The sequence below is a fragment of the Protopterus annectens genome, chromosome 4.part1 (genome assembly GCF_019279795.1).
Source record: "Protopterus annectens isolate FY-2018-M chromosome 4.part1, PAN1.0, whole genome shotgun sequence".
In the NCBI taxonomy this organism is placed as follows: domain Eukaryota; kingdom Metazoa; phylum Chordata; order Ceratodontiformes; family Protopteridae; genus Protopterus; species Protopterus annectens.
This window is the reverse complement of record NC_056734.1, coordinates 838,337,309-838,350,608: the sequence shown is the minus strand read 5'-3', so window position 1 is coordinate 838,350,608 and position 13,300 is coordinate 838,337,309. Positions and strand designations below refer to the sequence as shown.

At 38.0% G+C, this 13,300-nt stretch overlaps 1 protein-coding gene across 1 annotated transcript in view; it reads right to left on the bottom strand.

Moving 5' to 3' along the window:
• TM4SF18 (transmembrane 4 L six family member 18) overlaps nt 1-13,300 on the bottom strand; it is a 73,535-nt gene that overhangs the window by 34,260 nt on the left and 25,975 nt on the right. Inside the window, exon 3 of the mRNA XM_044070864.1 lies at nt 8,355-8,497. Within this exon, the coding sequence (XP_043926799.1) occupies nt 8,355-8,497 (143 nt within the window). The remainder of the gene's footprint in view (nt 1-8,354; nt 8,498-13,300) is intronic.

Below are 13,300 nucleotides of genomic sequence, written 5' to 3'. Positions count from 1 at the left end.
CAACAATCCACAGGGGTGGCGTTTGCCCAGACTGCAGGATTCCTGACTACCTGATCCATCTTTCTTCTGATACCGTCCCTCCAAACCCTTTCCCAGAGGAGGCCCTTCAAAGAGAAAGTGCAAGAGGCAGCACTTACATGCCATGGAGAAATCTGTTACTGATGATGCTGAATGCAATGAAGAAGAGTCTCTACAGTCTCCCCATGATGATGTCTCCCTTGGAGACACATTGGATCCACTAGAACAGGGAGGTGACTGAAAGCCCCAACATTCTTACCCAGCACCCGACTATCTATCCTTTGGGTGTTCCATTCATAGATGATCTTATACAGTTGATTTCTCCACAGGCATGGAAAGGTACTGTTTCCTTTCAGCCCACCCCCCTCCGTACCCCTGATAGAATTTTCTTCTCCCTCTGAGCATTAACACTGCCTGTGGATTCCATAGTCATCAAAGCCACCTCAGGAAAGGTGATGGCTGTAAGAAGTTCCTCTATTTCACTGACCTAGCATGGAATTTCAGACGATTGATAAGTTTGGAAAGCGAGTTCACTTTTTATCGATCTGTTCCTTAAGATGCTTGAATTTCTTGTCACCTTTTACCAGACTTCAAGGGATCTCATTAAAGAGTTATCAGATACCCTTTTGGGAGCTGTCCTTGAGAAGCTACATGGGAAAGTTGTTTCCTAGTCTGTGCACAGCTCGTCCATGACCCTCGTTGTACTTGCAGACAGGCATTTTCAGGCTTTTCCATTCGGAGACACACCTGGATACATCTATGTGATTTTGCAGAATCATTGAGGTCTTCAACTGTCCATGTCCTTTTGACAGATTGACTCCTTTTGGCCACAAAATTTCGAGAAACATTATTCAGCCATAGAGGTACTTTTTCCTTCCCCTCCAAAAGATCCTTTTCCAGAAATCAGAGGGGCACTGGGGTAATATGGTTCAAGATCCAAAGGGCCTTTCTAAGACACATGGAGAGAAAGTTCTACCAGGGGCACACAGGGGGAACTTTGATGGAAAATGCCACTCACACAGCAGAAGTGGCCAGCAGAACCACAGCTTCAGGGATTCTTTCTTTAATAATCCCTATCAGCGCTCCTGATAGGAAGCACAATTATCCTCCTCTGGGTGCAGTTGAGGAGGAGCTTATTCTTACATCTAAATGCCTGGCTAGAAATAACTGCAGATTCTTGAGTGTAAAAAGATTATATCCAGAGGTTTTATCATACCTTCTCCACTTTCACCACCCAGTATACAAGAAACCCCCCAATGTTGCATCCAACAAGAGTGCTCCTACAGTTACACAAATACAAAAAAACTGCAAAAAACTGCAAAAAAAAAAAAAAAAAAAAGAAAGAAAGAAAAAAAGAGAGTAATTTAAGAATTCCCACCAAATGAGAGAGAATCTGAGATTTACTCAAGATTATTTTTAGTGCTAAAAAGGCAGGTGTCTGCAGATGAATTTTGGATTTCAGTGTTCTGACCAGCTTGATTTGCCAAATGGAATTCTGCAAGGCCACACTTCAAACTGGCCTTCTGTTCTTGAAAAAGGATGGCTGGTTATGCTACTTAGACCTTCGGGAGGCATATTACCATATTAAATGGACAGACGCTCCAGCAGGTTCCTCCACGTCCGGTTACTAGCAAGTCATTATCACTTCAGGGTTCCTCTCTTTGACCTCAAAGTAGTCCCCAGGGTGCTCACTAAAGGCATGGCAGAAACAGCAGCTACCTTGAGAATGCAAGGATTCTAAGGGGTTTCTATATCTGGGTGATTGGCTCATTACCGCTTTGTCCAGGTATTTGTTACTAAAACCAACAGACTATGTTCCCCTAATTTGTACATGCCTTGGAATAATTGTAGTTATGAAAAACAAAATTAACTCTGACTCAGGGTTTAGAGTTCATAGGGACACTTTTCAATACGGAAACTTTCATAGCCCCTAGGTTCAAGGCCTTGTGTTGGTTACACTAGTTCCCTTGGCAAAGTATCACAGGAAAATTATTCAATGGCTATTTGATTTGTAATGGTTGATACCTTATTAACCTATGTCAGTTCCATTTGCGATTTCCAATTTTCTAATTTTTGCAGAAAGATCTAGTTTGGAGGTTGCACTCTGAAGAGATTCCTTGGGACTGTCCCCTTGTTCTCTCCACAGCCAAGGTCATAGTGTCCACAGAAGTCTCTAAATGGTGCGAACAGGCATTTTCTGGACTAGACACTCCATGGTTCCCTATAAAGGCCAATTTCCAATCAACATCTGGCAATGAAAATAGAGTTTTTTAGCATTGCAAACTTTTAAGACTGCTCTCCCTTTGGGAACAATTGCGATTCAATCAGATAATATGTCAGTCGTTTGGTACACCAACAAATAGGAAGGGCCAAATGTTAACCCTTTTTGGCGAGAAGCACTCAGACTATGACAGTGGGTGTTTTTTCTTCAGACCAATTTCTGATAGCATTGCATATTCCAGGGAGCTCCAATATGATAGCAGGCAAATTGAGTAGGTCTGTTCTTCTGCTGCACAAGTGCCCCTCATTCCAAATGTGATGAAAAAGATACAGATTGGGTTTCACCTTTTACATTGGCCTTATCTGATGCAAAAACCATGGATTCTGGACCCAGCTCCAGACCTTCCATATACTTTGACTCAACTGAACATTCTCAAATTCAACTGACAGCTTGATTCCCCCAGTTCCAGACACGGACAAGTGGACAAATTTTTCTTCCCAAGGTCGTCTTCTTTCTGTTAGCGTCCCACAAGCCATCCACACGTAGGCTCTACCTAACAAAAGGAAGAAATTTCACTCTCTGGACTTTTCAAAAGAGCATTGGCTCCTTTTTTGTTTACTATTAACAAATTCAAACCCTTTTAGCTTTTATTGTCAACCCAGGAGTTTCTCCTTCAGCTATTAAAGTCCAGCTAGCATAGTTCTTTATGGAGCAACTCTATTATTAAGACTTCCTTTTAAGGACCATACCTCATCTTCCATTCTCTTTTTTGGTCTTATGGGCATTTGTATGGCCTCCTAGCCAACCTGTTGCTAACTGGCAGTTACAAAACCTTGGTCCTGGGAAAGTTATTTCTTAGTGCTGATATCTTCTGCCAGAGGAATTTCCTAACATACAAGCCTTATTATGTAAACCCCCATTCCTCTTTTTCAGAGAGATAGAGGCCTCTTAAGGATAAAACAACAAATACTGTCTATATTTATCAGATGTTCACAGACAGTTACACTTTTATCTGTATACAACAAGATTAGCTTAGACAGATGGCTCAAAAATTGCATTTCATGTGTCTAGCACAGAAACAAATGGATTTGCCTGTTCCTTTAAAAGCTCTTTCTATAAAATACGTGTTGTTTTCCATGGTTTTTATCTTCAGCCTCTATGGATGATATGTGTGCAGCAGCAACTTGGGCTACTCCACACACCTTCACCATCTGTTTCAAACTGAATTTGGTCTCCAGGTGAAGAGACCCATGTGGTGCAATGGCGTTCATAAATTTACTCTCACGAATCCTCCCAAGGTCGAAGGTAGATAGGGACTCAGTCCCATTAGTCAAGGATAAATGAAAATTGACAACATCAGATAAAGAAGTTATATGTACTTACCATAAAATTCCATCTGTGTTGTCCATCTTCATTTATCCTTAACTTCCCTCCCTCCTTTCCCACCTTTCCCCCTGCCTTAGCAGTTGTTTTCCTGGAATGGGCAATATGAAGACCTTATTTCTGGATATCAATAAAAGGTTCCAGATATAGCCTCTATGAGAGCATTATGCTTATATCATTTGTTTTTCTGCAAACTCGATCTGAGGTAACTAGGAGAGAGGCATTGTGGGTAAGAATTAAGCTTGAGAGTTTTTGAGCATCGCGAGGTGTAGTAACGGCCAAGTCAGTTCCAATATTCGGAATCAAACCCATCAGTCAAGGATAAATAAAGATCGATAACACAGATATAACCTTATGGTAAGTACATAATTTATTTTTTCAGAATTGAAGCTCCTTTGGTGCCGAAGATACATATATCGATAAGGCTATCGGTTCCATAGATGCTGTTGGAACTGAAGCTATATTTGATTTGGAATCTAAGATCCTTCAGTGCTGAAGATGCAGATTCAGATAAGGCTATCAGTTCCATAGTTGCTGTCGGAACCATAGCAATATGCTTAGAAGCAGTCGGTTCAGAGGAACTTAAATCGAAACTCTGTGTCATCTAGAAGACAGTGTCGAAGAAGAAGGTGGCACTGAAATGCTTCTGTTCTCCCCATTTTTTTCTCAAAACAGAAGAAAGGCTGATGACAGAGATGTTTCATGTTCCTCCCTGTCAACACCAGAAAAGGCCTCCATCTCAAAATTAATGTATTCTTAAAACACAATATGAGTGTGTTATTTCTTCCTTGACATAGCCATGGACCTGGCTCAAACAGAAAACACAGAAAGAAAAAATCGGACAGAAAGGGTGAACCTACTGGCCGCATTTTTGGCACATCTTAAAAAACCAGAAGGGTCCTTAGATTTTTCAACAAAAAACTTTAAAGGGAACCAGAAACACACTTTTTCAGGAGAAAAGCTACCGAACACATCCACTCGCATACTCAGACAAAACATCAAAGGAAAGCAGAACAACAACAAGATTTTTTTTAAATCAGTGAGAAGGAAGACTCTACCAACAATGGCAGGAACACTACATGTCTGTACAGAAGAAGAGAACTACCAATGACGGTAGAGAGAATATACTTGTATTGACTAAAAAGGGAGAGGGCAGAAATCACATAGGAACAAGTAGAAATATATAGCGAAGAAAAATTCTTCAGGGAAAGGAAGGTTACAGATAGAAAAATAAAGCGTTTAGAGCAGTTTAGCTTTTTAAAAAAGGATCTCAGCTGTTTTTTTTAATTTATTTATGGTTGTGTCCTTACTTATAACGAACCAATTAACAAGCAACGTTGCTAAAACAAAGAACTTACTTGCTACTCGTTTCATACGCGTCTGATGCTGCAGTACATCAGAACTGCCACAGACGCGGAACAGACAGCACAGACAAGGCATTAGGCAATGCCATTATTAAGAAAATTATTTCTTTCAATTATTTCTTTTCTTAAATAATATTAATAACCCAATTCTGGGTGTGGGTATGCTGGCTGGAGGTTAATGCATCTTTTTTTTGGTCCTCGGGACCTCGCCCTCCCTACAAACCAGCCACCGGGTAAATCCCCACAATTACCCACACCCAGGCATGGGTTATTGCTATAATAATTGACTTAGCTCGAGAGTTCTGGCAAATGCATCTGGAAGCAGCAAACGAGATCTATGGTAACTAGGAGAAAGGCTTTGTGGGTAGGCTTAAGCTCGACAGTGTTTGGTCATAGCGAGCTGTAGTAACAGCTAAATCAGTTCAGATGTTTTGAAAAGAACCCATCAGTCAAGAATAAATGAAGACTGACAACATCACATTCTAGATACTCTGCTAAATTCTAGACAGTTGAGAAGTATGTTCTAAACTATTTTTACAAATCTCATCTTTTCCCCTTTCTTCACCACTGTTAAGTGAGCACTCTTCATACTATTTCCTCTCAACAACTAATATCCAGTCCCTCTGCCTGTTGAAATCCATCATTACCAGTTTACTTTTAAGTTGTAATATGTTCACAAATATAACTGCATTCTTTTTCCCTTATTTCTTATGTTTTATCTAAAGTGTTTGATCTATAAAGGCTTCCCTAAACTACTTGTTATACCTGTATAACTATATATATATATATATATATATATATATATATATATATATATATATATATATATATGTGTGTGTATATGTGTATGGATATATATATATATATATATATATATATATATATATATATATATATATATATATATATATATATATATGTATACAATTATATTTTAGCTCTATTATACTCTTGGTCAACAAATGGAACTAAATAAAAATAAATTAAATAACACTTAGGTCTGGTTCACTTTCAGGGGTAACCAATTAGGATTCTCATAGTCCATCATGAAAGTAAGATCCACTGCTGTAGGCAGAGGCACTGGATGCATCACAATTTCAACTTTCCTTCCTTTTTTAGTTACACTTCCTGTCTCACACACACTGTATAACAAAGTTCTTGCAGATTTTTGACAGAAATGGAAACAAGTCACTGTCTACTCAGCCACTATATATAATGTGCTCAGAAGTGTCATGTGTCAGACAATGCAAGGTTTGCCAGTCATTTTTTGCTCTCTAGAACCTTCTGCAATGCAGAGAGGTAGCAATTTTCTACACTGACCAATAAGATTTAGCAACATAAAATGTAAAATAATGTGTGATGGTATGTGGTTTACAAACATTTAAAACATAACTGCATTTTATTTCCCTGTACTCTGCATTTCCAGTCTCACGTTTGAGCATGTAACACACGTTTCATCCATTCATCATACATTGTGTCACACATTTTGGTGAAAGAAAATTGAGAGGTACAGAAGTGTACTTTATTGGAAATAACCCCCCCCACCAGGTTTTGTCAACTACTCACCTGAGACACAAGATTCTGAACAAGAATTAATATCATTAATATCTAAGCTTGAACAAACTTGCAACAAAATAGCCAGATTTGACATTAATCTACCTTATAACTCTCAACACTGCCATCTTCTAAAGAAACTTCAGTGGCTAGAATTCCCCCAACTTCATCTGATACAGTTCCAAATTACACATCCAGTACTATACAAACCTACTTCCTGCCCCTCCCTTTCTTCCCGAGTGTCTTACTATACCCCTAATCATCCCCTCCGTACCTCCAAACAACATCTCCTTGATATTTACAAACCCAGCAAAAACACTGGAAAGCTCCTATACAAATACTCAATATCCCAAGCCTGGAATAAACTCTCTTACATAATATATATCACAGACTTAAAACATTTCAAATAAGAGCTAAAACACTACCTAGTAAAAACATGATCCTGTCCCTGTTGTGACCCTACCTAACCTCCTCATCCCCATCTTTGTTAAATTCTCCTTTCTACTTAATGTTCAAATCCTATGATTTTTTTCTCTGTTTTTACTGTTGTCCGACTCCAGTTTCAGTGCTGCAATAATCCATGTTGTTGTTGTCTTTTCGGATTTTCCCAGTTAGGGGTCGCCACAGCAGAACTCCAGTATGCTAATGATTGGCAGTCGATTTTATGATGCCGAGTTGCCAGCCCGAAGCCCAACCATCAGCGAAGGCACACCCATTCACGTATGTCTTTTGGAGGCCACTCAACCATGGGGAGGACATGCAGACTCCACACAGAAGGCACTCCAGCCGAAAATCAAACAGGAGAACCTCTTGCTGTGAGGCAACAACGCTACCGCTGTACCACCGCGGCTTACAACAATCCATGTAAATATGTATATTTTTTGTTCTACTTTAATAACTACTGTTAAATATATTGTATATTTACACTGATATTCCTTGCTATATCCACTATGTACATATTTTATCTACCTTACATATTTTTTGTCTATTATTGCTTTTCCTTTTCAAATTGTTTAATACTGTATTTTTCTTTTTTTTGTAATTATAACTTTAGCTGGTATTATAACTTTAGCTGGTATTACTGTGAAGTTTTCTCCTTGGGTCTCCATTGAAAATGGGCTGCTGGCTCAGTTTGACCAACCCAGTTAACAAATATCAAATAAATAACTAAAGAATGAAAATGGCCAGGTTTCATATTTACTGCTGTTATTAAATCTTTAGTGGAATACCCTGTGTCTTCCTACCTTTCTATTAATGCTATAAAATGCATTGCAATCTGTGAAACAAAATAAATCAGACATTATTAAAGTAAACAGAAATGTCATTTCACTGTAACCTGAGTAGAAAAACAACCAAAAACATCCCATGTTGTCAAAGAATACAATACTTACATAGACCAGAAGCAGAATAACAACTAAAAAAGTACATAGAAATCATTAAAAACACTTTGAAAGTCGTCTACTGTAAAGGGTAATAACTGTCATAACATGTTTGACCAGGATTATACTACCTGAGGTGATTATGAATAACTCTGATATGTAGCGCTTCACTCGCAATGGTTTAATAATTTTGACATCTCAAGCTTTGTATTGAGGCCATATTTATTTGTAGACATATCATGAGGTACAATTTCCTAGTAAAGCATGTTATTCTAGCCATTACCCTCTATCTCATGTGAATGTCACTATGACATTTATAAACCTGCACGCTTTACTGCTTGTAAATACCAAGCATGTGATCTGAAGTGCTGGCTGATTCAAATACAATCCAGCATTAAAAATCATCAATAACACAAACAAAACTAATAACCTTACCCTCCATTTGTAGACTGAAATACATGTCCCCAGCCAATATTAGTCCGACAGTATGGTCCTTGCACTAAACCAAGGACCGAAATAACTACACAGTATGATGAGAAAGCAACACCACACAGGGCTGCTAACAGCAAAATCCATGTCTGAAACAAACACAAAGCTGATTAGCATAATGTTTGTTAGAAATTAATTCAAAACAGAAACATGTACATATAAGATGTGAGATTTGCTTCTTCTAGTGCATGTGTAATTAAAAGAAATATAGAAAGGGCTACCTATTACTTTACTGACTCTTGAAATACTAATCTCATTTATTTAAAGATATAGCACAGGAAGAACACAAAAAAATAAAATAATATAGAAAATGCAAAAGCAAACTAACAAAAGCAGTGAAATGTTTTTTCAGGAACTCTGTAGTCATACTAGTTCAGAAAATAAAGGGAATATTTTTGTTTTTTGGAAACTTGCACATAGTTTAGATTACCTGCACTCCAGGATGTCCTGCAGCTAATGCCAGCCTATTAGCAACCCACAGGAATACAGAATAAAAGATAATCCTCACAGAAATCTGTAATGAATAATACTGAGGATTATGATCAGGTCTCTGATCATAACCTGCTTATTATATGTCCGAGACATGGATGTCAAGAAATTCGCTTAAGAGGTTAATCTTGGCATCTATGTTGAGAACACATAATAATGGGTTATAAATGGAGACCCAATCATACATAATTCTTTGTTTCTCTTCTGCATTTATTACTAGTTTTAGGAAAAAAAGCTCTTAAATGTTTTGCCATCTTTCAAAGCTGTAAAGCTCTTGGCGAATGCTGCTAGAAAGGTAGCGTGATACATTGCCTTTACAGAAAAATGTCATGGACAGATAACTGGCACAAACAGCAGGTAGAAAGAAATCTGTTTTTAATTCTGCTGCTGTTGTTTGATGGTCAGTATTGGCAGGTTTTACTGCATAGGTTGATACCTAATCTTAACAACTTAAGCAGGGGTGCTTAGCAATTGTTAAGATTGGGTCTCATGCCATAGAAGCACTTAACCGGTTTGTCTTTTTCACTGTATTGGAGCGTGATCACTGTGCTGCATGCAGTACATATATATTAGACATAAATAAATATATAATAATGTAAAATGCCTGTTTTTTAAAGATATGTATTATGCATGTATGTTTGTTTATTTACCTGTGCAGTGTACTGATCAAAACTGACCAATTTCAATCCCAGCCTGAGATGTAATCAGACAAGGACAAAATCAAATCAACAATAAGAAATACAAACAAAATAACACAATTGTAATGGCACAGTATTCAAACATAATTGATTAATACAGTCATATTATAAACAAAATGATAAATATTCTTAATGTCAATGTGGGCAAAGTACAGAAAATGACATCTGAAGGATATGCATAAAAGGGTAATTGAGGAAAGGGCTATGTACATATGTACAAGAAGGAAATGTTCCTCAGTGATGTAATTAGATAGCTCGATGCAGATGCTGGATTTTAATATTGTGGATCATTACTTCATTTTTCCCCACATTCCCCATACTATGTGAGATAATTCAGATACAAAACAGTCAGCTTGCAGTGAAATTATATTATTCTATTTGTGATAGTTAAACAAAATTAGCAATCAGCTTTCTTGAATGGAACTCAAACAGCCATCATCTTGGACTTTCACAGAAAAACTAAGTTTTGAATTGGGGGTACATTTTTGGTCTGCAGGGGGGCTTTGCCCCTACACCTTTGCATGCTAAAGATTTTAATTTATGATCATACTGCCTCATATTAAAAGGAATACCTGTGGAGTACCACAGGGTTCAGTCCTGGGTCCTCTCCTGTTTGGTATCTACTTCTCTGAAGTACAGGCTAACACAGAAGGTCTTTGGCTAATGAAGTTCGCTGATGACTGCAAACTAGGAGCCATAATCAAAACTCCAAAAGATGTGGACATCCTACAAAAGGGCCTCGCTGAGACAGATGCCTGGTTTCAAAACCATGGCCTCAAGTTCAATGCCAAAAAGTGCATTGTCATCCCTTTTGGTAAAAACTCTGTACCCATGAACTACCACATAGGCAGTAGTCTACTTAACACCGAAAATGTGATGAGACCTTGGGACACAGGTGGACAGTAGTCTCTCCTTTGATAATCACATCAACACAGTAGTCAGGAAATACTTCTACATGGCACACCTCATCACGAAAGGTTTCTCATCCAGGAAAAAAGAGGTCATTGTTCCCCTCTACTTGTCACTCATTAGACCCATTATAGAGTACAATGTCCCTTTTGGTATGTACCTCACAAGACATCTACAACAACTGGAAAGTTTGCAGAAATACCTCACAAAGAGGATTACCGGCCTCAAACAGATGCCCTACGCAGACCATCTCAAAAAACTGCAGCATTACTCTGTTGCAAATCACCTACTAAGAGGTGATCTCTGCCTATCATACAAAGCTATGTCAAACCCAGAGCTTTTGGACATGCACCACTTAAAGAAATCCCAATCCTTCCGAGCTACATGCTCTAGGGACCTAAACCTTGTCACCACAATAAACAGAACATGCTGGAGGGATAGAGTCCTGTCCAAGAGACTTCCCATACTCTGGAACAAACTACCTATTTATATCAAACAAAGCTCATCATTAGCACTCTTCACGAAAAATCTTGATGATTGGATGGGAGATAGGAAATTCACCCCGGGGATCACTTCTGTGGATCTGCTCGACAGTGTTACAGGAAAATTATTTTCTTGGGTGGCGAAAGCCCGGGTACCTTTTGGCTAGGCTTATATAGGCCTAGTACCTACCTATGAACCTATGAACCTATGAATAGGATCATAGCAGTTACAAGGCAACTGAGCCACAAGGTCATTTCTGTCTTGCCAGTACCCTTAGTCTTGGTCTCTCTTTTCCAAAAGGACCAGTTCAGTCATATCAGGAGTGAATTTATAAACACACATCCAGTTGTCAGGTTCCTTTATATAGGCAGATAGTATGTCACACTGCTTAACTTGGAGAGGCAGTTTGTTCCAGAGAAGGGGTAGGTATTGTGTGACAAGTCCATCCCTCCTTCTTGAAATGTGCAGTCCCCTTGCACAGGCCAGGAATTGAACTCAGGTCTACTGTTGACCAAGCCTGCCAATATGCCACTACTGCTATCCATCCTTTTATTTCATTTTCATATCAAACAAAGTATTGTCAGTTGGCAGTCACTGAAGAAATGTCGAAATGCACCAAAAATGTGTAGGTTGTAATTACTGCGAACTTTCACTGAAAAAACATCTATTCCCATTACTCTGCATTAGCAAGGCCATATAGTAAATATATTTAGTATAGGGTTGAGGCTGCAGGGGGTCACAATGATAAATTCACAATAGTATATATTTTTTCTGATACTAAACATTGTAAGTTTAAATCAAATGCATTATTTTGTGCTTCTGTAACTAACTGAATCCAGTAGAAATACTAGTGATAAACTCAAACTAGAAAGTATTAATGGCACTACAAATATGTAAGCAAAAACTATTATAACACTAAATGTACAAAACTGCTACAAACAGGTTTATCAGTGACATCATATTTCTGCTGGAATTGTTTCTATAAGAACTGAATTTCAAAAGTTGACTATATAAAATGAATGTCAGTAGTGTCTGCAACAGTGAGTTTGCACACCAAAGAAACTGTTTCAATGATGCTCTGCTTGTGTAGTTTTCCTATCTGTTTTGGGTTTCTAATACCAAGATGGGAATGGACCTATTCCTAAACCTGGGAATGATTAGAGTATATGAAATTAGTATTGTTTCATTCTTTAATGTTAGACAAGAATGCTCTTCTCAGCACCTTCAATGTACTCAGAATTGCCTCCTTCTGTGATTCATATGGGGATACATGTATTGGTAGCATGTTTAAGTACGATTATAAATTCTTTGTTATTAATCCTTTTTCTCCTACTACTATTGGAATTGTTTGGGTTTCCTTCTTCCACATTGTTCTTGTTCCTGCCAATAAATTCTGACACTGTAGTCACTAGGTGTAGTAATTTTAATTATCAATGTTACTTTTGTTTTTTTTTTTTCATGTATTATTATTTTGTTTTTTTTTTTTTATTTTTTTTTGTTTTCTTGTTGGTAATGAGTGACCCCATGTGATATTTTCATCATTCTCTATACTGCTTTGTGGTTCATGTGCTTTGCTTTTCTGTTCTCTTCAGACACTTTAGTTTGTTTGGTTTTAGTTTCAGTTTGCCCCAGTACATTATTATTGTGCCATTAATAATACAGGCCCTCTGTCATGAGTGCTTAGTGCCGCATTAAAAATGTGAAAGTTCTTTTGCCCATTTATTCTGTTTCATTTTGTTTTTTCTTTTTCCATTTTATTGAAGCATTTCAATGAAGCTTCCATAAACCTCAGATCTGTTCAGAACTGGTGTTACATATACAACACATATAACAAATGCTAACTTATAGCTGGATGCAATAAGGCTAGATTCTCTGAAAGATGAAAATTTCATCCCACCATCAGTAAATCAGTAAAATCCCCAGTCCCTGCCCCCTTCCCTCCTATTCTATACACAATTAGGTTCTCTGCTCTCTCTGCATCAAACATAAAAAAATACAGCCTCCCGATAACATCTAATAACATCTCAGGCTGCATCTCAAACTTTTGCAGGCAGGAACTTGCATCACCATTAAAAGCCCTATTCAGCAAAGCCTGAGTACTGGTGAAGGACAGCCTGTGTGATCCACACACAAAGGTGGAGCATCCAACAATCCAGGACCATCAGCCCATATCAGCCTAATTAGGCCTGATAGCCCTGATCATGGAATGGATTGGATGGATTATCATGGACCTCATTAACAACAACAACCGAATCGACAAACCACAGTTTTCTGTCAAAAAAAGGTCATGCTTGCTAAATTTGGTTAACTTTC